This window comes from Crinia signifera, chromosome 3 (genome assembly GCF_055691185.1).
Source record: "Crinia signifera chromosome 3, ASM5569118v1, whole genome shotgun sequence".
NCBI lineage: Eukaryota > Metazoa > Chordata > Amphibia > Anura > Myobatrachidae > Crinia > Crinia signifera.
In genome coordinates, this window is record NC_139219.1 from 176,653,513 (window position 1) to 176,677,935 (window position 24,423).

The window sequence follows — 24,423 nt, forward strand, 5'->3', positions numbered from 1 at the left end:
AAGACATATCCCCTCCCATGCCTCTGCTGCAGGAGAAATCATTAGATTTTTATTTTCGAGCGCCGAGATCACCCGCCTCTGGCACACATCTTCCCACCCGCGTACCCATGAGAACGCCCAGCATTTTCATGGGGACACCCATAAGACATTGGGCTTTCCCATGGGTGTTGGCCCCTGGCCAGACCCAATTTTTGTGGACATGTCAGCGACTATGCAAGTCTGCAAAGCCCTTCGCAAAGGGAAGCTGCACATGCGCTTAATATACCATGTGCGTGCGCAGAGCCCCTAACATCGGAACTGGGCCAAATTCACCCCAAATGAATTAGAATGAGGGCCTAAGTTCAGTGAGGATGTGTTGAAGCTTTTGCTGGCAATGAATGCAGATTGGACAGTAAGCAACTGTTTCCAGGCACACAGTATCTTTTGCACATAGTTATAGAGAATGATAATGAAATGATGATTTGAGAAAAAATTTACTTTGCGATCATGTCTGAATTAGGCCTTCTGCTTGGAAGCAGCATATGTCCAATTTTATTCTATCTGTGAATCTGTCTCTACGTCTTCATAATATTAGATTGTGTACTGTACAATGTTGTTTTTTAAGACAATTATCAAAAATATTTGAGTGTATTTTTTGTTTTCATATAAATTGTTTTTCATTTTAATTTTGCATAGAGTAATACATTTCAAGTGCTTTTTGTAATTAATATTGACAGGAAATCCGTGAATATAGGTATATTTTACAGCAAAAAAGGGCATAATGTAACAAGGAAAAGTGTTATGCTGACAATGATTCATTGTGTAAGCCCCAAGATTTGTGCCAATAGGTAAAATACTTTTGTTTGCTGAAGTGATTTATGTGAAATTTAGATGGAGGTCACTGAGAAGTGACCAGGGCTTCCTGCTGTTACTTTGACAGTATATTAGTACATTCTCCTGCAAAGGGCTCTATCCTTTTTCCTGGGTAAATTACTTTGCTTAGCAGAACATGACTAACTGCACCATAGGGCATCTCGCTCCTGCAGGGCAGTAAGACAAGAAAAATAGATTCACCTCTAATTTGTTATAGAAACAATAACTCAGAACTAAGACGCAGTAGTGGAAATGGGCCATTATATTGGTGTAAAATTGAGGGGGGGGGGATAAATGTATTCTCTGTGCAGAGTGCCTTTTGAGGTTGTTTATTTGATTTAAATTCATGTGTTATTTTAAATATATATATATATATATATCGTACGGTTTCCAGTGCGGCACTCCAAAACAAATAACGGTAACTTCAGAAAGCTTCAACCATTTATTGGGAAGCTTAACAGCAACGTTTCAATGCCCGCCGTGGCATTGAAACGTTGCTGTTAAGCTTCCCAATAAATGGTTGAAGCTTTCTGAAGTTACCGTTATTTGTTTTGGAGTGCCGCACTGGAAACCGTACGATATACACTACTTGTGTGAAGGCACCCAGCCAGCTGTATACATAGGAGGTGTGCCGGGCCAGACAGTCTCTCTCTCTCTCTCTCTCTCTATATATATATATATATATATATATATATATATATATATATGGACGGTGGTCCCCGGCACTCCGGATACAAAGGGTACTCGCCTGGTGCCTTCCGGGAGGGCGCACTGTGGATGCAGGGGCCCAATGGATATGTCGTGGTGGCGGCGGCACTCAGGGCTTCGTACGAATGACAACAGGAGGCTGTATAGAGTTCAACGTTTCAGCGCTTGTCGCACTTTTATCAAGAACAGCATATAAAAATACAGAGTGAACTCACCAAATATATAGGAGCTCCGGGCTGGTGCTGTGTCCGCCTCCATCAGCTTCCTGCTTCCCTCCAGTGACGTGGGTCACCCGGAAGTGATGTCATTCGGCAGTACCCGGTAGTAAGGCAACAGATAAACAATGCATAGACGTGAGCTGAAAAACATATGAAAAAACATATGAATAAAGCAAAGTGACATATTAATAAACAGTGGTATTTAAGGCATATATGAAACGTTGAACTCTATACAGCCTCCTGTTGTCATTCGTACGAAGCCCTGAGTGCCGCCGCCACCACGACATATATATATATATATATATTTGTATCTTGCATTTGTGCAACATTTGTAACATAACTGACTTGTATTTGTACTTTTCTAATGAATAAATAAGCTTATTTTTTTTATATATATATTTGTTTTAATCGTAAACTGTAAAATTGTGAAGCTCAAAAATATGACTTAAAATTCTAGTAAAGTTGCTACAAAATATAATGGAAATCAAACTTATTTTGAAGAGGGGAAAATTCTTGAGTTCTGTTGTGGCTTTAACATTTGAATTAATGTAATTCTGACACTGTATTTATAAATAACCATTTTGCATTGCCACCAATGCTGACGGTGTAGTGTCCATTGCTATGTCTGGATCCAGGATCCACTTATGCCGATTGTGAAATGGATGCAGGGTCATTCCTACATGGTTACCTCATGTTGAATCTTGGATGTGGTGATAATGCGGGCAATTGTACTACTTTAACCCCTTCACTGGCACTCCTTAGAATTTTCTGGGCTATGCTAAATGCCCAGTTTGGCAAACCTGGAAAATTCTCGGTATTGCCAGTGTCTGTCTCTTAGGGCTAGGCAGCGCCGCTGAGCGTTGAGCGCTGAACTCCGCTCCAGCCACTGCCTGGCTCCGGCTGCCTGGCCCTGCCTCCTTCCTCCAGCTGTGTGCGGCATGGCTTGGTAACATCACGCTGCATACAGCCGGGTTGCTGTATGCCCCGGGAGAGACAGTGGTGGGGTTGTTTTTAGGGAGTGCTCCCCAAAAAACTCGCTCAGTGGGCAGCACTCCATAAAAAAACCACCAGTTAAACTTAAAAATGTATGTGAGCTTTTATCCATTAGTAAAGTATTGTTTAGAAATTACTCACTGTGCGCATTTCCAATTCTTTTACAACCATGTTGCACACTTTATAGCCTGAAATTTTTTTTAGATGATTGTGATCAATTTTGCTGTGAAGTGGGATTGGCATAAGACTGTGAAATCCTGAGGGCAAATTGCACCAGTGAGAGTGGTACAATATTTCAGACACTTACAAATACTTGTGTTATCTATAGTATCTAATAATGTATGGTTTTAATTAAACCGTATGTATATGTTAAGGAATTGACACATTGTATATATGTATTATTTCACATCCTATATACTGTACAGATTGGGAGCTGTATTGGAATGTGAAATATATATGCACACTAATTACACTCACTCATATACAGTACATAAGAAAGTTACCATAAACACTTATGAAGATATTAACAGTAGAGCTAAACATACTGTACACACAAATATCAAGGGGTCATTAATGTGTTAAGCAATTACATGCTTGGTGTGTAAGATTGTGTGTTTAATTAATCAATTACCACCAGTAGACAGAGGTACTTAAAATACAATATTGCTTCATACCGCAGTGATGCAATATGAAGTAGACATGAACAGCTCAGCTTTGCCTCAGATCTACCCACCAAGTTCAGATTTTAGAGTGAGACTAAACAATCTCTTTCAGCAGCCTTGTATGAGCTGTCTGTAAATCTAGGCTCTTGCGTGTTGTTCGCTCGCATATAACATGGAAATGAAAACATGCTAGAGCAGAGATTTTTGGACAGCTGACGCGTGACCTTTGAAAGATGATGTTCTGAGATCAGAACTTGGCAAGAAGATCAGAAACAAATCCAAGCCACTCATCTCTAGTATGAAGAACAACATTAATTTGCCATTACTTACAAATATGCAATGTCACACCAAAAGCCGCCCACCCAAAATCCCCCCTCCCCCATTGGGATCTCTTTATTAGCCATTGCCAAAAGCCTAATGTTCCGTAGAAACTTCTTTTTTTTAAAGGATGCACTTAAAGGGGAGAATTCAACTAGAAGGGATTATATCACACCAGCTATAGGGATGCAAGCAAACAATGTGCAATTTCCGTCATAAGTTCAAAACACAAGGGGGGGGGGGCAAGTTCCAATGCCATTGCTGCCATTTAAATGTCATCCCAATGACAACTCGCACTCCTTACGTGCAGGGGTGAGTTAATTGAATCAATGCATATTATAGAGAGGCTGCACATGCCCACTGAACACCTGAGCGTATAGAAACATAGAATTTGATGGCAGATAAGAACCACTTGGCCATAGAACTTGCAGAGGAGGTACCCGGTAGGCTGGCACACTTGTAAGGCCACCCCGCCAGTGAGTTGTTGTTTTTTAAATATGTGACTGCTCAAAATTGTGCCCCCTGCTTGCCTACCACACAAACACCCCTTGGTACAGGAGTGGGTGTTATCTGGGGGTGTAAACATTTTTGGAGTGTTTCTGGGCCTCACTTAGGAGAGGAAGGACAATATGTGTGATAATTTGAGGATTAAGGCAATGAGATGTTTGTCTGCTTGATGGAGGGTAGTGGGCCTGTGCCCAGTGGGGAGAGGTGGGATATTATTTGAAATCTGCTAAGGTACAATTTAAGGCAGGCATATCCAAACTATGACCCCCCCAGCTGTTGTGAAACTATAAGTCCTATCGTGCTTTGCCACAATTTTGCTATTAGGGAATGATAAACTATGGCAAGGCATGCTGGGATGTGTAGTTTCACAACAGCTGGAGGGCCATAGTTTGGACATGTCTGATTTAAGGGGAGTGGATCATTCGGTCGACCAAGCTAAGGTTGAAATGCATTAGGTCGACCACTGAAGGTTGACACGTTAAAAATAGGTATACATGGCTTCGGTTGACAGGGTCAAAAGGTCAACACAAGCCTTAGGTTGACATTGGGAAGGTCGACAGTCAAAAGGTCGACGTGGGTTTTTTATTCAAAATGTCAACACAGTCCATGATGGGTGGAGTCTAAAATAACAAATAATTCAACAGATTTTTCTGACGTCTTGAATCACTGACTGAGATTAGTAAAGTCAGCAACATGGAGTCGCAACCCCATGCTGAGAAGGTCGGGACCCACCTTGGGGTCAGGACCCACAGTTTGAGAACCATTTCCTAGTGGGTGGTAGGGCATGAAATACCGCCTGTCAGCACATGTTGCTTTAAAGAAAACGTGAAATACCCATGTCGACCTTCCCAATGTTGACCTAATGCCTGTGCTATCAAAGTTAATTAAATTGCAACTGCATACTGTACAATACCTGATAATTTACTGAAATCCAGTCACAATTAAATCAAAACTGAATTCTTATAATTGAGCACTAATAGTGTGCTAGTCCATGGGATTATTGTGGATCATTTTTGCAACCATATGTTATTATTGTATATGTATACAATTATTATTGTATATATGTACTTTAATGTCGAAATTATTGATTATTAAATATGTATATACTACTGTAGTTGCATTTATATAATATATATTTTGAAAATAATTGAGTCTGTTGAAATCACACAAAGATAGCAGTTTAATATGAAGGCCCATACATGGTGAGAGTGTGCTGTGCGATCCACGTCCCGTGGGCATCCCATCGCACAGCACAGTCTGTGCAGCCTGTGCTTTATGAACTAGGTCTCGATCGCCTCACATCGCATGCAAATCCCATGTAATCCATGTAATTTGATCGCATGAGATGCGATCTAATCGCATGCAAATCCCATGTGATTTAAATTTTGATTAAAATAAATGGTTGTTACAATACAACTTATAGAAAATATGCACACAAGTTTGACAGTATAGATGTCTGTGTATAAAAACAGAAAAAAAGCTGAAAACTGCTACTTTTAAAAATCGGTCTGTTCAACTATTTTTTAGCCTAAGTACGGTGTAAATCAATCACGCCCAATGAAACACATGAGTTCATATAAAAGTATTCTTTCCAATGCAAGCAAGTACATGTACAGTAGTAGTGATATGCAGAAGTCTACCCTTCTGATTGGTTAATTATTGACCTTCCTTAGTCCATTACATTGAAAATTATTGATTTGTGACTGCACAGCAGTATGATGAAGGTTTGTAGTCTTAAAATACTAAACAACAAATGTCACAACATTGATGCTTTTCTATAGCTTGGCATTCACTTCCTCAGCAGTGTAGCAGCAGTCATTGCTGGAAACAAATGTAATCTCCAAATTATTAACTAGAAATTAGGATTAAAGGGGTTATTGAATCCTGCTTCCCGACTGTCAATACGTCCCCACAGTTGTGACCCTGGTCCGTTTTCGGCCTGCTCGCCTGTTTATCAACAGGTGGGATTCAATAGACCACCTGCTGACCGGCAAAAAGGGGCGTGTCTGCGAAAACAGCCGTGAATTGTCAAGATACGGCTGTGATCTTGACACTTCATGGGTGCTCTCGGGAAAACGGCAATGAATAGGCGTCAACCGCTATTTCCCCCCTCCAAAATAGAGGCAGGGATTAAACACCCCCCCCCCCCCCCAGGAGAGCATAAAATAAAAGACAGACTTAAGAGTGATTATAATCATACATTTATAATTATAAATTGTATATGAAGAAAATCCTGGTTTTACAGTGTGGATACATTTGGGGAAGAGGTCGAAAATAAGCATATTATTGTTCAGTGTATGCTGATAAACCAAACAATAAAGCAGTGCAAGTCATGCAGGTTTTATATACCTTTTAATACCATTAAAAGCTAAAAAGTACATTTTTAATTTGTCAAAGCAGATATTGGATTATTGCTGTGGGTTACGTTTGCTGTTGAACTTTAGGGTAGCATCCTGTGATCATGTAATTGTAATGTTAATGAATTATGAAATCAGATTTATGCAGTGATGGCCTAACTCTTGCTCACCTTCCATTTCTTATACAGATGGATGACATTATTGGAACAGTAAGGGATTCCAATCTGAAGCTCACACTTGCATTTGGCATTGGAATGCACCATGCTGGCTTACATGAAAGGGATCGAAAGACAGTAGAAGAGCTCTTTGTCAACTGCAAAATTCAGGTATTCATTTCTCAACATGTCTTGTGAAGTTGTGATTTTACATGAACAGGATTATTTAAATCATTTTTTGTTTTATCTAGGTTCTAATCGCAACCAGTACTTTAGCATGGGGTGTTAATTTCCCTGCTCACCTCGTTGTTGTCAAGGGAACAGAATTTTATGATGGGAAAACAAGGAGATACGTGGATTATCCCATTACAGGTACAGTACTGTGTTCTATTGCATGTACAATAAGAGGAAGGATGCCAGTCGCACAGGACTAGTATTATAGGTTGTGGACCCCATATATATTATTGGAATCTACGATTGATAACAGATTGGGGGTGTGCGATGGACATGAGGAGATTTAGAGCAGAACACAGAAGAAGTAATGTCCTTTGATATATTTGCACCAATAGATATTAAAAATTACCTTTTATTAGACAATGATTAAGAACTGCGAAAATATTAGAAAACAAACAGTGGTGAAAATAAACAATACTTGTGTTTAAAACAAGGGTGGCAGGCAAGTAGCACATTGAAATAGACTTAATAGTCAAATGTAAGTGTGTCTCTTTTACAGCGTGGTAAGTAGTCCCAAAATGTGGGTACTGCAATAGAATTATGTGTGTTTAGTATAGGTAATGTGTGTGTCACAGTAGTGCCTCCATGTACCCAGTATGCAAACCAGGGTTCCCTGTCTTGTATACACGTAAATGGTGCTAGTGTCAGGGCGACCAACCAGTGTTTAACTAGTATTTCAGGGTATTTCCCTCTGTGGGGTATACATAAAATACACTCTAGTGGCAACTCTTGTGCTGTAACCCAGGGTGCACATGGGAGACCACAATGGGGGGTAGTGCCTGGACTGTGTGCAATCACCTGTGCCAAAGTACTGTGCACAGTGCTGCACAGTTCAGCGGGAGATAATTTAATAGGGGATACGCTGTGCATGGTAAATCCTGAGCCCTTGCAGGGGCTACGGGATCAACACGCTGCTGGACACAAAATCAAAATGCATTCATATGAAAAATAACAAAAGTATCAGTGTGCTATTCTGCCCGCGCACCGCTTTGCAGATTAGCTTCATCAGTGCCCTGATTAAGCTAATTTTTCATATTTTGATTTTGTGTCCACCAGCATGTTGATCCCGTAGCCGTGCAATGGCTCATGATTTACCCTGCACAGCGTACCCCTATCAAACTACCTCCCCCTGAACTTTGCAGCACCGTGCACAGTACTTTGGCACAGGTGACCGTCCAGGCGCTACCCTCCATTGCGGTCTCCCACGTGCAGGCTTGTGGTGGGACCCTGGGTACAGCATGAGCGTTGCCACTAGAGTGTATTTCATGCATAACCCACAGAGGGAAATACCATAATATACTAGTTAAACACTGGTTGGCCACTCTGACACTAGCACTGGTACATGGATTGCTTACTGGTACATGGAGGCACTAATTCAAGAGTTGATACTGTGACCCACATTACCTGGTACTTATATGTTAGTTGGGCGCCCACTAAGTTATTTGCTTAATTTTCCACGTCCCCTCGCCATGCTTCGGGCTCGGTGGCTCGCCGCACTATATAAAATCAACTCCATGCCTACATGGATAGTGGGGGTATGAGCGTACTAACTATAGTGGATGCCCAACTAACATATAAGTACCCATTGCCTATACTAAACACATATAATTCTATTGCAGTACCCACATTTTGGGACTACTTACCACGCTGTAAAAGAGACACACTTACATTTGACTATTAAGTAAATTTCAATGTGCTACCTGCCTGCCACCCTTGTTTTAGACACAAGTATTGTTTGCTTTTCACCACTGTTTGTCTGTTTTGTTTTTTTATATTTTCGCAGTTCTTAATCATTGTCTAATAAAAGTTCATTTTTAATATCTATGGGTGCACCTATATCAAAGGACATTACTTCTTCCGTGTTTTGTTCTATTGCATGTACAGAGTGTCTACATGATTTCACTTGCCCCCAAATTACTTAATTTATATTGGATAATATGCTAGCCATGATGAATGTGTTCTCTATGTTAAAGTTTATCTGTTTATGTGTCAATGCATAAGTCTCAGTACTGTTGTACCCTAGGTATTTATCTTTAGTGTCTTTAGTGTATCTGTTTGTGTTCCGCAGCACCATATAAAATACTGCTACAAGGATGATCATACATGAACGTACCAGACCAGCTGACTTATTTACACATATGTACTGTATAACTACAACTCACAGATTATATAGTCATGGGGAGTTCACATAATCAGAGCCTGTTCTGCTCACAAGAGCCTGTGGTTTCCAATTATCCATGATCAATGATCGGTGGTAATTGCGTTGTAGCCCCGATAAGCTTTCGTGTGCTTTGACTTTATTTGGGTTATTGTTTCACTTGCCTCAGGCAGGATAAATTATATCCCAGAAAGAAGACATGTTTTTGTGCAAAGGAGTGAATCAATTTTGCCATTTCAGTAGCACTTTATTTTTTAACCAATGTCAGAGGAACATAGTCATTTAATGATCTTATTTATCATAGATGCAAATAAAAAATGACTTCTATTTAGTGTATGTATTCAACAATGTACAACTTTTAGGCAGATGTAACTTTTTTGTTACTTTTTAATCAGATGTACTTCAGATGATGGGTCGGGCTGGGAGGCCTCAGTTCGATGACCAAGGCAAAGCTGTGATTCTAGTTCACGATATAAAAAAAGATTTCTATAAGAAGTTTCTTTATGAACCATTCCCAGTGGAATCTAGGTAAGGATATGGCTGTATGCCAAATAAATAGTGTTCATTCTAGCATCCGCTATCTTTGAGAACCCATGCAGTTCCTGTTCCCTGCCTGCGACGTCACTGTCTGCTGTGGTGTTTCTAACACAGGTCTGGTTTGCATACCAGTGCTATTATACAAACCACACTGTGCTAGAAGCACTACAGCAGACAGTGACACCCCAGGCAGGGAAGAGTAACTGCATGGGTTGTCAAAGATATCGGGTGCTAGAATTAACACTAGATAAAGTGTAGTAAATATTTATATCTGTTTTTATGTACAGCCTGAATTTGGGGTCCGAGTATTGATAAAGCAATAAAGTAAATAAATATTATTTTAGCTATAAAGAGCTTAAAATTGTAGCACATGATGATAAGATTAATATAATCTAGGATTCTCAATGATCTTTAAGGAGATGTCTTAAAATATATATAAATATATTAATTAAATTGCTTTGGTGGACCCATTTAACCTGCAATGTTTTATATTTGATATGTTGATTGAAAATTTATGATCCTGTGTTGAGTGTTTTGCTTGATCTACACGCTTTGCAGTTTGTAGTCCTATGTGATGAAAATTATAGCAAAAATTTGTTGAAGCACAGATTGTATGCCACTGTGTAATAGCACACTTTCAAATGCTTTTTTTTTTTTAAGCTTGCTGGAGGTACTGTCTGATCATTTAAATGCAGAGATTGCAGCTGGAACCATCACATCCAAGCAAGATGCCATGGACTATATCACATGGACTTACTTCTTCCGTCGCCTTGTGATGAACCCCAGGTGAGATATCTTGGAATAGTTGATGTCGATGCTACTCTGTGGTGACAAGTAAATAGTTTGTGTTTATTGATATCAGTTTTAGGGGTTACATTCTTATATATATCTGTCATTATATTCTCTTTTTATGGTTTGTATTTTTCATGGTTTCATCTTTTTAGATGTCCATATATTTAGATGGTATGTAAATATAACAGTTTGTGTATATTGTAGCAGGTGATAAAATAATGATCCACTGGTGTATAGTTTACAAAAATGTTTTTTATTACAACATATAACTTTCCTGACCCAGTAATGAAATGCTATGAACAATTGTTCTATTAAAGTGCCCATTATTGTAGCTTTTCATAGTATAAAACAATCCCTAGCAATGTAATTGGATTTATTTTGTTCTGTGTATTAAATGTCTGTACGGGTTGCTAGTCTGGGGTACTGTATATACTCCTTTCCTCTAATAAGGGGATTTAAGTGACACTGTTCAGATTGTGTAAGTGTTATATCCCTATTAGTTTAACTGCTTTGTTGAACGTTTTCCAAATATGTGGAATCACAGTGTGCTATTGTCTGTGAAATGGATTCTTAGCTACTCTAGCTAGGGTGTGTAATTGAGCTCCTGATTTAGAGGGTGGGGCGACTGGCAGGTGGCATTATACATAGGAATGTGAAGTGGCACTTGCTGAATAGGCTGCTAATGATGTACACAGGAGGAAGGCTCTACAGAAGTAATTCCATTAGATCACTACATGACTGGCTTTGAAGAAAAGTTCACTTATTTAATGGTGCATTTGTACACACACACATTTCATAGTTTGGCCTCCAAGTTTAATGGGTGATGGTTTTCTCCAGCTCATAGGATCTGTCACAGTTGAGGATAGTTGTCACCATAAAAATTCTCTTATGCAAGTACAATATCACACTTTTAGACTGATTTATAAATCAACATTTAATTACTAAAGTAACAAACTAGAATAAATAAGAGTAATACTCAGCTTTTGTGGATCTCGCAAATTAGGCAATACAGATGCATCATTATCAACACTGTAGGTTAGTTTCTGTCCAAGGGATTTTTTCCATCCTTAAGTACAGTAGATGTCCAGAATCAATTATATACAAGTAGACATATAATTGCAATCTCAGATTCTGTCTGTTTTTAATTATATACCATAGATTGGGTGTTGGCTGTCAGATATTTACACATATTAATATGTAATGGTAGCCGGCTAGTACCAGTGCTCATCTTTTAAACCTGCAAGAGGACGACTAGCTGAGCCAAGTAGTACATATCTGTTGTCAAAATGGGTACTTGTGTACTTTCAGAGAAAAATCGCATCGCATCAGATCGCATGCGATCTGATGCGATGCAATGTCATTTTTCACAGAAATTATGGACATGAGTTGAAATCATGTAAAATGCACCCCAAATGTCATTTTCACACTGTACTACCCCCACTATCAACGCCAACCCGAAGCGTGGCGAGCGCAGCGAACCCGCGAGGGGCGGCGGTACGCGTCCTACGACCTTTTCATACCCCCACAACCAGGGTGTGTCTTGTTTTATGCTACTCCTTATAAATTTTGCATTTGGTAAGTCTTGAAAACAGGATATATAATTGGATGATTTACTGTGTGCTAAATATGCTCTGCATTCAGTAAGTGCAACTCTTCAGGGGTGAATATTATACAAGTTTTGGAATTTCTGCACTCTATAACTACGTTGTTTAAATTTACACTCAAATCTCCTTTCATACGGCCTTACACTGTAAGTTCTACTGAAAAATAACATAAATATAATCCGATCTTAACATTTCCTTTTCTTTACAGATTTGAAGCAGTTTCCCTTGTACCATAGAAGATTAAATACATTTTATGTATTTTTTAAAATATTCTTTAATTTTTATATACTTCTGTATTTTTATCATAAAGAAGGGATTGTTATTTTTTCCCCGTTGGAATACTAATAGAAGTTTGACTGTCTAGCCCATGTGCTAGATGCTGTTAGTTTAAAACTGCCTTTGACTTTCACATCTCTCAGGGGACGAGTAATTGTTGTGTTCAAACAGCCTGTAATTGTGATCCCGCTGGCTTTCTCAGTACGCTTCTGGCTATTAGAGTCATTAAACAACTCAGCACCTGTTAACAGCATTGTAAATATTCAACCCTGCTTGTATGCTGCTTGAGACCAATATCGAGAAGGCTGGCAGAGCCCAGCTTTATAAATTAGAGCTACTGACAAGTCAATTATTGTAAAACTTGGTTTCATTGTGAATTAAATGAAATAACATGCTGGTAAAAAAAATGGTGGGCTGTCTGTTTACTGCATGGACAGAATAATGACTGCATGATTCAATACAGCTAGTAGGAAACTGCTTTGTGTTCATTCTTTAGCAATCATCTCACCAATTCTGGTATTCACAAATACTATTTTAAAAATACATTTCATATTTTTCTACGTAAGTCTATGTTTACGTGATCTGTGCACAAACATTATTTTTGGTGTTTATTTGTAATACCATGTATATGCAGTTCGATGAGTGGGTTGTCCATTATGGCTACCAGCACAGGTTTAGTTCCCCATATCCAAAATGCTCAGGACCAGATATATTTTTCATTTAGAATTTTTACGTACTTTGGAATATTTGCATACTATCATGAGAGAATTTAGGGAGTCGAAACACAAAATGCATTTATGACTTAAACACACACAGCCTGCAGGTGATGCACCCTAACCAGCAGCAGCTCTAACCGGGTCGCACCCAGCGTTTTGGTATAAAAGGGGTATTAATGATGTGATAGCAGCTCAATGCGCTTCCCACATGGTACCTTGGAGGAGGCTTTTGAAAAGTTGGCAAGTGTGATGGTTTGTCTCTACAATGCCAATTGTCTTCTTAACTTCCATTATAATCTCAAGTGTATGGGACGGTATTTAAAAAATCCGGTTGGTTTGCAGTATGTGTGTCCAACATTCCATATTGATTTTTGTATAATTGCATGATATTTGTGATTTATACATTGTATTAAGTTTGTATTATTTGTTTATGTTCTTACCATTTTAGTTACTACAAATTAGAGGATGTTGGACATGAAACAATGAATAAATTCCTTTCTAATCTGGTTGAGAAGTCACTCATTGACCTGGAATGCTCATATTGCATAGAGATTGGTGAGGTAAGGTTCTATACATATTCAACTTTTATCTGGGGAAGCAGCCAGTATAATTACTGAGGTTTAATTAATATTGAAGAAATGTAAAGATATCTGAAATTGGTACATTGAGTATCCTGTATCCGAATATCCAAAAACCAAAATATTCCCAAAAGTGTTTTTTTAGCATATTTCTGGGATTTTTTTCCCCTGCCCCTTTTTTTATACTAACCATGTCCCCCAGTGTGCACAGCAGGCTTCAGGATCCTCTTCAGCAGCATCTCCGGTCCCAGGGGTGCATTGCGTGAGTGCGCGGCACACCAATGACATCAGCGGCCCGCCTGCACAATGCATAACCTGTGTAAGCAGTTGGCTAACATACAACAACCAATTCTCTCAAGTTTTGCTTTCGGCAGTACCGTGCCAAATTTAGAGCTTTTTTTCTACATTTACAATTGGGACAACTTTGGAGTTATGTTTTGTTCAAGCCTGCTCTGCTTATCATTATTATTAGTAGTACACAATGCATATAAAAGTATAAACCTAACTGGATGTAAAGTGTATGCAAAAGTGTAGTGCACACATATTAGAACAAAAACAGCACACTTATGGCAATACATTTACTATAATTAGGAAACCCAGCACTGGCTGAATATGAATGCCAGTTGATAGGTGCTCTAAACCGGTTGAGAGTCATTGATTTAAAAAAAGAATACCAAGGAGATGATCAAGGTATAGATAGTGAAAGGAAGAGTACATGAGTACAGAGTAGCAGTCAACAGTGTGTATGCTATGAAAATTGTGTTTTCAAGATGGAGAACAGGACAGAGGGCATTGCAGCACATCAAAAGGGGGGTGAAAAACACATTTCAACCTTTTCATGTGGCAACCATTGTCATGTCGACATTTTACTTGTGTCAACATTTTGCTAAGGGCAACCTATTGCAAGTCGACTTTTTGTCAAAGTCAAGATGGTGCATGTCGACCTTTTTTTTAAGTTGACCTGGTGCATGTCAACCTTTTGTCAAAGTTGACCCTATTGCCTGACTTTTCAATCGCTTCCCTTAGAAGTAATGATTGCTTATGATTCTGTGACATGACCATACTCATATGATGCTTGCTCACACTCCCATTTTGAGCTTGTGTTAGCACATGTCCCATAACCCAACAATAAATTTATGCCAAAGCTAATATCAAAAATTTGGATGGACTAAATTGTAAAGATATTGGTTCCAAATGGGTTAATAATGAAGGGTCTGGCAGTGTTGTAGTGCCAACTTACAATGTTCGTATCAAATTTTGTTATTGCTTGAACTACATTCACGGGCAAGAAATCTCTGACAATCAAGGGAAAATAAACATTGTTTTAGGATTCTAATATAGTCTATATGGTCACTTTTAAGGTTGTATGTTGCTAAAACATATTCTGAGATGACATCACCAACTTTAATAAACGCTGTCATATTGTTGTTGGACTGTCCCTCCTCCAAGTTGTTAAAACCCGTGTTATTTAAATTTTTCACCCTGGAAGAATCATTGAAGCTTAGGTGAGGAAAAGTTTTTACAGGCAGGGATACTTAATATAAAACATCCACAATACTGCTAGATGAGAGTAATGTTTAGTAGAAATTATATTTTAGGTATAGTTAAAATTTTATCTCCGAATACAAATAAAAAGAGCTGAAGCTGTGCCAATTGTTTTGGAACACGTCCCAGTCTAATCTGATGCAGGTCATGGTTAGGGGGCTGCATAATTTGATATAATTTCATCTATAAGAAACCCCACATTTACAGGTGCAAATAATGGGCTAGATAGAACATGTAGTACTCTCCCACCCTTGTGTGGAATACAGGACACATGTTTTGTGACCACATTTGAGTGTGGCTTAAAACATACCTCCCAACAGTTCCGATTACCGCGGGAATGTCCCGGTTTTCGGGGACATTCCCGCGTCCCTCCTGTGGCGAGGGGGGGGGGCTGTTGGGAGACCCTCTTGTCGGCTGCTGAGCAGCGGGGAATAAACGTTGTGCGCCAGCGTCGATATGTAGTATATACAGGGATATTTACCATATTACTTGAACCCACACTAAAGGTTATCGGAATACTGCGTTAAAATGATTGCCAGAATGTTAAAACCATACACTGCACACTGACACACACACACACACACACACACACACACACACACACACACGTAGATATAAAAATATATTTATTTATGTTTTCCAGCCTAAACATAACTCCTGCTGTATGTAAATCCTGAAACCGTTGCCATTAGTCATATCAATGGTCCAATAAACCTTGATTTTCCTTCCATTCTTATTTGTACAAATTGTAGAATTGCAGAGCCAAATGTATCAGCCTATTTTGTGCTCACTGTTCCCATTACATTTAGGGCTTTCAGAAATCTACCACTTCTCCTAGAAACTAGACATCTGGGCTATAGTTAGGGAAAGGCTGAACCACTGAGAAGTGCTGTAATAGGGTCATTCGGTTCAGCTAAGATAAAGCACGCTTGAATTCTGGGTCACCTAGCTTTGAAATTCAACTCAATACGCAAACTGGATCACAATACATTTGTGGACTTTTTGGAAGTTAAATTGTAGTATTTTTGTGAATAATAAATACCCTTTTAAGCTGTCCACTCTATGTGCTATGAATTGCCATGCACCACTATCCAGAACTAAAACATATACTATACCTTATAATGCAGGGCTGGGCAACACCGGCCCTCCAGATGTTAGTGAACTACACATCCCAGGATGCTTTGCATTAGTTTTGCTATGTGGCCATGCTGAAACTGATGCAAGGCATGCTGGGATGTGTAGTTCACTAACATCTGGAGGGCCGGTGTTGCCCAGCCCTGTTATAATGCGACAATAGATCTAATATCATTCTGTGCTTGTCTTACTGTACTTAGAGCTCAGTATTTTAATGATTACATTCTCATTAGCTACTATACTAATATTTAAACAAGAAGGAGAATAACATAATTATCTTACATAAAGAAATGTTTTAATTCTTTCAATTGCTGTGATCTAGACATCTTTATGATAATGTGGAGGTGATGAGGTTATAGTTGCAATGGTTTGGAATTACATTGTTTTACATTTTTTTAAATCTAAATGTCGTCTTCTATTGTGTCTCTTTAACTATTACAGGTTACAACTGTCCTTATATTCCAAAGTAATTGAAACAAATGCATGATCTAAGTGCAGTAAAATACACGTGTTCGTGCCTATTTAAGATTAGTTGAAGATTTCACATAGTACAGACTGTTCAAAGGACTGTAGTTGTAGAGGTAATGGGGATTGTTAATGTCTCCAAGGTACAAATTAAACAGGCAATTTGCACAGGCAAAATACAAAGCAGAACAAAGTGTTATACTGTTATGTAACATAAGACAGCTGTGCAGGAAAAAGTTAACTTTAGAGTTACAAAATAATTTGGACATTATACAATATAATTGCTAGATTCTTAGCAAACTCTCATAGATTTGTAATGGCCTCACATGTTTTTGTGCATTGTTACATTAATAGAATGTGTGTGTGTGTGTGTGTGTGTGTGTGTGTGTGTGTGTTTTATGTGCACTGGGAACCTCATGCTTTTTTAGAAGTCAATTTACAAATTCTATGGAGGGTATTCAATATGGGATTCCGACTGTCTGAATATCTCGATAGTCAGAATCCCGGGCGGTTTTCTGTTCATCAAACAGTAACCTAACAGTCAGAATTCAATGTTCTGGCTGTCCAGTGTCGAAAAATTCCACAATCCACTGCCATTTCTGACAAAACAGATCTTACATTAAAAGAACTCTGATCTGACACCCTTCAATGTTGTTGTTAACTGCAGCATTGAATAGGTGAGTGGCGATATTTTCCCTGTTGGGAAATATCGACACATATTGAATACCCCCCAATCATCTATTACAGTGATTTTCAACCTTTTTACCTTGAGGCACACTAAATAAGATTTTTAAATTGCCAAGGCACACCATGAGAACCCACACAAAGCAAAACACATTGGCCCCCACCTGAAAAAGAAACAAACCTATTGGTCCCCATATAAAAAAGAATCACATTGGTCTCCACAGGTAACAATAAACTACATTGGCTTTTTACATGAAAAGTAGAGGCCAGTAAATAACAGTTGAACTGGTGGTGGCTGTAAACTTGTTTGGGCATCTCTAGATCTGGGGGCACACTTAAGAACAGCTTAAGGCACACTAGTGTGCCACGGCACAGTGGTTGAAAAACACTGATCTATTATATTGTCATTTTAATGTCAAAAGTGTGCACCTGCATCTTGGATTAAACATGTCTGAACTCGCCCCCCTCCTGGCCTGATCTTGTTAGGACATGATGTTTTTTGTATGAAGCCCTATGGGGCCATAATTTAGGGCCTGGATTCTGATTTGGAAGTAAAGCAAAAAAAATTTAATTAAAAAGCAAGTAATGGTGCAACTAGGCAAAACCATGTTGCGCTGTGTGTGGGGCACATATAATATGTGCAGAGAGAGTTAGATTTGGGTATGGAGTGTCCAAACTCTGTCATTGTAACAACAAAGCTGTTTAACATCTGTGGGCTACATGCAAAAGCAGCCAGTAGTTACCCTGCACATAAGAATCAGTCCCTTACTCACCCAGATAATAGAAAATAAAAGAAAAAGATCTGTATCTGCCATATTGGTCTCACATTTTCGGTATCTCTTTAAAAAAAATAACAATAGTAACAAGATATACAGTAAATATGCTTTTGGCAATCAAAGTATTGAAAGAATAAATCACCTATGGACCCAACATGCTTTTCATTGAAAAGTGAGATTACTTTTCAAACAATAAACACTTCATTGTTGCAAATTGTGTTGTATATCTTTTGTATCATATTGGTAAGTTTACATGCTATTTTTTAAAGTTTTTTTTTGGCACAACTGTTTATTTTGTATATGCGGTTCTGCCATTCTTATCTGTTTAATATATACAGTGCAAGATGGTACACATTTTATAGTAACTTCTACACTGTGGACAAGTCTTCACTTCCTTCATTTATTTCTAAAATAATTTTTATTAGAAAGTAGTACTAAAGGTGCCCATACACGGTACAATAACTGGGTGTGTTGAGGTGCTTGCTCCCGTCACGCATCTCATCGCACAGCACAAAAAGTATGTTCTGCGCATACTTTTTGTACTAGATCTCATGTCATTGAAAAACCTATGCAATGCAATAGTCCAAATTGTATACAATGATTGCACCGTGTATGGGCACCTTTTGGTATTAAACGGTTTATTATTGAATACATGCTTAAAATAAGACGTTCATGTATTGTTATTTTAACAGTGTTCTGCTTCATTTCAGGATAATCGTGGCATTGAGCCACAAACCTATGGACGCATTGCCTCTTATTACTATCTAAAACACCAAACAGTTCGGATGTTCAGAGACAGATTAAAGCCAGATTGCACTGTTGAAGACCTGCTTTCCATACTCACCGTAAGTGAATACAAATTAGTTTTAAGTTTATTCTACTATCTACCGTATATACTCGAGTATAAGCAGACTTTTTCGGCCTATTTTATATGCTGAAAAAGCCCCCCTCGAGTGATGGTCTCACATACCTGTTGTCCTGTGCAGTGCGGGTGTTCTCAAGTCTCTCTCGATCATCTGCAGGCGCCTGAAGCCTCTGTGGGGATTTTACCTCTTGTGTTTTAGCTTGGTTGATGATTGAGCTAAGGTTTTTGTACTTCTAAAGTTATTGTTGATACACATTGTTTTTGTTGACCCTCTCTTCCACTTACAGAGCTAGTTTACTGTTTTTCTTTGACAGATATTCAAAAACTTTTAACTTACTGATGCCTCAATTAATGTAATTTTATTGGTATCTATTTTTATTTTTGAAATTTACCAGTAGCTGCTGCATTTCCCACCCTAGGCCTATACTTGAGTCAAATACGTTTTCCCAGTTTTTTGTATACGTTATTTAGTTTTTGTATTTCTAAATATGTTGGGGCTGGTGCTGGGTTGGCTGCAGTTGGACCTGAAATTTAGGTTTATAGAATACATGCCTTTACAACAAAAGCAAAAATGTGTGCAAGTTTTCATTATTATTATACAGTATGCACCAGGCATGGCTGTAAAGAATTGTGCCAAGCCCAGGTAATGTAAATGTAATAACAGAGCCACGGCCCTGCAAAAAATGCAACTCTCATAAAAAAAAATTGCAAAAGCAACAAAAAAAGCACCTATTAGTGGTTTTTCACAATCGGCCAATCACAAGTTTTAGTAATATCAAACACCACAATTGTGTATTTGCTTCCACCTTCAAGCACCCAAAAATCAGCATGAACAGGCACATATATATCTGAACCGATTTGAATCTGTTCAGTTATTCAAACACAAGACTATATTACTCCCATCGTGCATCGCCTCTCTAAAGGGATACCAGTATGTCAGATAGATGCAGGTGAGCACTGGGCATGCACAGATTGCTTTTACACTATGAAAACTGGCAGAACTTTTTCTTTGCAACAGTCCCTGTGTTAGTATCTGTTTCTGAATTGCATATTTGTTTTGCAGACATTTCCTAGCATCTTTTGATCATGTGCATTTTTTTATTTTGCTTATCTAAATCATACCTGTTTATTTGTTTCAAACTTTTTATTTTATGTTGTAGATCAACTTTGTTTTTCTGTTGTTGTTTTTTTATATCTGTACATTATATGTCATATAACATACCATAATTCAAATGTTTGGGGCTTTTCACATTAAGTTTTCATGTTTACTAATACAGCTATATGAAACTCTCTGGTGTAGAAATAGAATCACCACACACTGTGTTCTTTATACAAATCTAAATTTAGTGCTAATTAATCATTAGTTGATTTTATAGCATCTATGAAAGTTTTTGTCAGTCTGGAACTCCTAAAACGACACATCATTTTGAGCCCCCTTCCCCCAACAATTGGCTGGTTTTTATACACTGAATTAATGAGCTTAGTAATTAAGGCAATTGCTTCACACCTCCATTGTTGGCCAATAACACTGCATCTGTCTGGTTCTAATGCCTTCTCTTCACTTATGCTGGCATTTAACAGTTTTAGCAACAGGGAATAACATGTCATAGGGTAAATAGGATAATTAGGTATAAGTGAAACTATCAAGGGAATATGAACTTATAAAGTTATCTAACAATGCTACAGTATATTGATTTGCGCATACAAAGTTAACATGATAAATGTGTTTATATGTGCGTGTATGTATATATATGTTTATATTTATATATTTATTTTTTTATTATTTTTTCAATAATTTTTCTTAAATGATACATGAACTATGTGGCTCCCATACAGAACATACTTAGCCAGCCACCTTACCTGTTAACCTGACCCTCTCATGTTCTTCCATCTGTTGTGAAATCATTGTACTACAGCTAGACAGACAACTTATCAGATGGGCAATAACATAATTAGCATACTTTCTAACTAAGCTCACTTTGACAAGACATTTTTTTATGAAAAGCTGGATTTTAACATTGTAATTCATTTTATTATTTAAGGTAACTGCTAACAACTCCAAATCTAAAAATATTTTATTTTTAGTTTTCTCTAATTTTATTGCTTTAAATGGACTTGATTGTTAGGACATTTATTTTACATTTGAAATAATTTTATTACATATGTTTGCTGCTTGAAATACACATTGAATCTCTTATATATTTAACTACATCTGTCAATCGTGTGTGTATAACGCTGGGCGGTTAGTTACACAGTTAACGCCGCCCCCCTCCCAGCGTTATACACACACACACAGGCCATCCATTGGAATAGGCACGCAGATAATGGCTGCCCGGGGGCACTGGGGTCCTGCAGGTCAGTGGCGTAGCTATGGTTTTGCAGATCCCGAAACAGCTTGGGGGAGCCAGCTGCTGCAGAGTCTGCGGGGAGCACTGCTGCGCCAGGAGCAGTCTGCCTAAGCAGACACATCACTGGTGCGGCACGACACCATTCTCCCTCCGCCGGCCCAACTCCCACCTCCCTCCACCGTCCCATCACTGGTACAGCGCAAGTCCAGTTCTCCCTAACTTCCTCCACCCTCTGCAGTTGTCCTACAAACACTGCTGCAGTGCGGCTCGCAAAGCTCCTGCTCCATCCGCCGTCCACACTGCCTCCGCCATCCTCACCCTCTCTTCCCCCTCCCTCCGCCATCCTCCAACCGCCCTCTGATCTGCGGAGTACTGCCTACGCAGGAGTGGAGAGGATGGGGTATTCTGGATGAAAATGGATGCCTGATGAAAAATTAAGAAAAAAAGGGGCGTTCAGGCAGCACAGCACTGCCTGCCTGTATGTGTCGCAAACATTATATATATATATATATATATATATATATATATATATGTAGAATGGGACGAATCCCAATAAGGGCACTCACCAGGATTTCACGTATTTGACAGCTTCTTTATTGGTTATCCAACCAGAATTACTTATCTGTAGGTCTACGTTTCGGCCACTAGAGGCCTTTCTCAAGACACTGCAACAATGACATCCACACAGCACAGAGGTCAGGATACACTGTATTTACAAACTGTAGCTGATTATATCCTGTGAAACTGACATCTGACCACACTCCCTTATATATAAGTCACAGTAATAGAATATAGTGACCACTTCAATGTTTATAGGCATCTAATGAAATGCCTAGGCAATTTGTGCTAAAATCCTTAAATTCCATACTTATAGTCTAATTGATGTAGATGGGTTAGCGCTATATCATCTTAACAAGCATAACATTACAGAATGACTGTCATGTCTATTAAAAAACTGGTGAAACGCATAGTCATAAGCTGAATTGTCCCCAGATGATTATATAATGACACGCACGGCCATCTTTGGCCGCCATCACTACTGATGATCATGCTGTTCTAAAGTGTCTCCCAGCACCTCTGACATTTAACTACTATGCCCAGAGGGTAAGCGCCATACCCACTCCATAAGGATCGCTATGTATAGCACCTTATAAACAAGTTTAAACCACCGTTTGTCCGGTGGAACGCACCGGAGCGTGCGTGGAACGCACGGCCATTTTGGATTTTTCTGAACTCCGTTTTTTAACCTATTAGAAGTGCCCCTAACATCATGTGATCCATCTAGCCTGTGCCTGTGGGGCTTCCGTAACTCCCACACACAGCTGCATTGAGTTCTTGATCCACTAGTGCTATATAAGAGAGCTGCAGGAACAGAGTCAGTGTATCCTGACCTCTGTGCTGTGTGGATGTCATTGTTGCAGTGTCTTGAGAAAGGCCCTCTAGTGGCCGAAACGTAGACCTACAGATAAGTAATTCTGGTTGGATAACCAATAAAGAAGCTGTCAAATACGTGAAATCCTGGTGAGTGCCCTTATTGGGATTCGTCCCATTCTACATATTAGTGGGACACACTGTGTTACTATAAAGGAGCACCCCCTCATTGTTTACAGTTGGCCGTGAGTGCATAATCTACAAGATTTATATATATATATATATATATATATATATAATATATATATATATATATATAGCGAGAGCTATGTATATATGTGTGAGGATATGTATATGGATAGGTGTGTATAAGCTCCCTGCGCCCAGCTCCCTCATAGCATGCCGAACACCCTCCCGTACCCCCCGCAGCACCGCACCCACCCCTCCCCCACCCACATCACAGTTGCACACGCCACTCCCCCCACCCACAGCACCCTGCACACACCCGCTACACACCCCACGATAACACTGCACCCACCCACACCACCTCCACAACTACACCTACTGCGCACTCAGTAAGGTCACACGCACCCAACCCTCAACCATATTACCCCATCACCCGCCCCTCACCCACCCACAACACCACCGCATCCGCCCCACCCACAGGACCCCACACACCTGCAACTCCTCCACCCCTCCCACATCACCAACGGCCACCCTCCCCCACCTGCTGCTACTCCGCCCCTGCCACTACCCCACCCGCGATGCTATTGCACCCACTGCACCCCTCTTAAACCCGCACTACCCCAGCCACACCAACACCACACCCACCATGACTCACCCACAGTACTCACGCACCCATACCTCCCCCACCGTACCACCACTGGTCCAGCACCCATGCACCTGTCAGTCACTCAACCAGTGCACCCCAGCAACCCACACAGGGTACCCCTGCAACTCCACCACCCGCACTATCCCACCACTCCCCCACCAACACCACTCCAAATCAACCTCCCCCCACCCGACCCTCACCACCAACACCACCACACCCACAGTATTTCACCACCCGTCCAAACCATATTCCATTAAATAAAGACCTACATAGTTTACAGGGGCGGAGCCCAGAGCCAAATTTCCCATTAGGCACGTGAGGCACGTGCCTAGGGGCGGCACATGTTTGGGGGCGGCACTTGGATGAATGCGATTGTACTGTCAGCCCAAAATATACCAATAACTGCAAAATATCCACTGTACTGTACCATATTCCATCTTAAATAGAGTGTAAATGGATAGGACATGCAGATACTGCCCCTGTAACCTGTCCTACTTAGTAACTATGTATTCATAATAGAAGAACATGTCACAGTTAGTGCCTTTTTTTATAAATCCATCATATTGGCTGTTATCAAATGAGGGCTTATAAGTAATCAATAAAAATAAGACAATTAGGCGGGGGGGGGTGAACATTATTGTTGTGCCTAGGGGCGCCCTCATACCTAAATCCGCCCCTGGCGGAGCCCCCTACGACGGTGTAAAGAGTGCCCTTAGGGCGCGATGAATCGCCTAGTTA

The 24,423-nt window shown here is 39.6% G+C and overlaps 1 protein-coding gene across 2 annotated transcripts in view; it reads left to right on the forward strand.

The window, feature by feature from the left end:
- ASCC3 (activating signal cointegrator 1 complex subunit 3) overlaps positions 1–24,423 on the forward strand; it is a 718,547-nt gene that overhangs the window by 590,915 nt on the left and 103,209 nt on the right. For both annotated transcript variants that reach the window (XM_083176983.1, XM_083176984.1), the window contains exons 31-36: positions 6,804–6,941; positions 7,022–7,142; positions 9,558–9,690; positions 10,360–10,485; positions 13,536–13,647; positions 18,980–19,114. In XM_083176983.1, the coding sequence (XP_083033109.1) occupies positions 6,804–6,941; positions 7,022–7,142; positions 9,558–9,690; positions 10,360–10,485; positions 13,536–13,647; positions 18,980–19,114 (765 nt within the window). The remainder of the gene's footprint in view (positions 1–6,803; positions 6,942–7,021; positions 7,143–9,557; positions 9,691–10,359; positions 10,486–13,535; positions 13,648–18,979; positions 19,115–24,423) is intronic.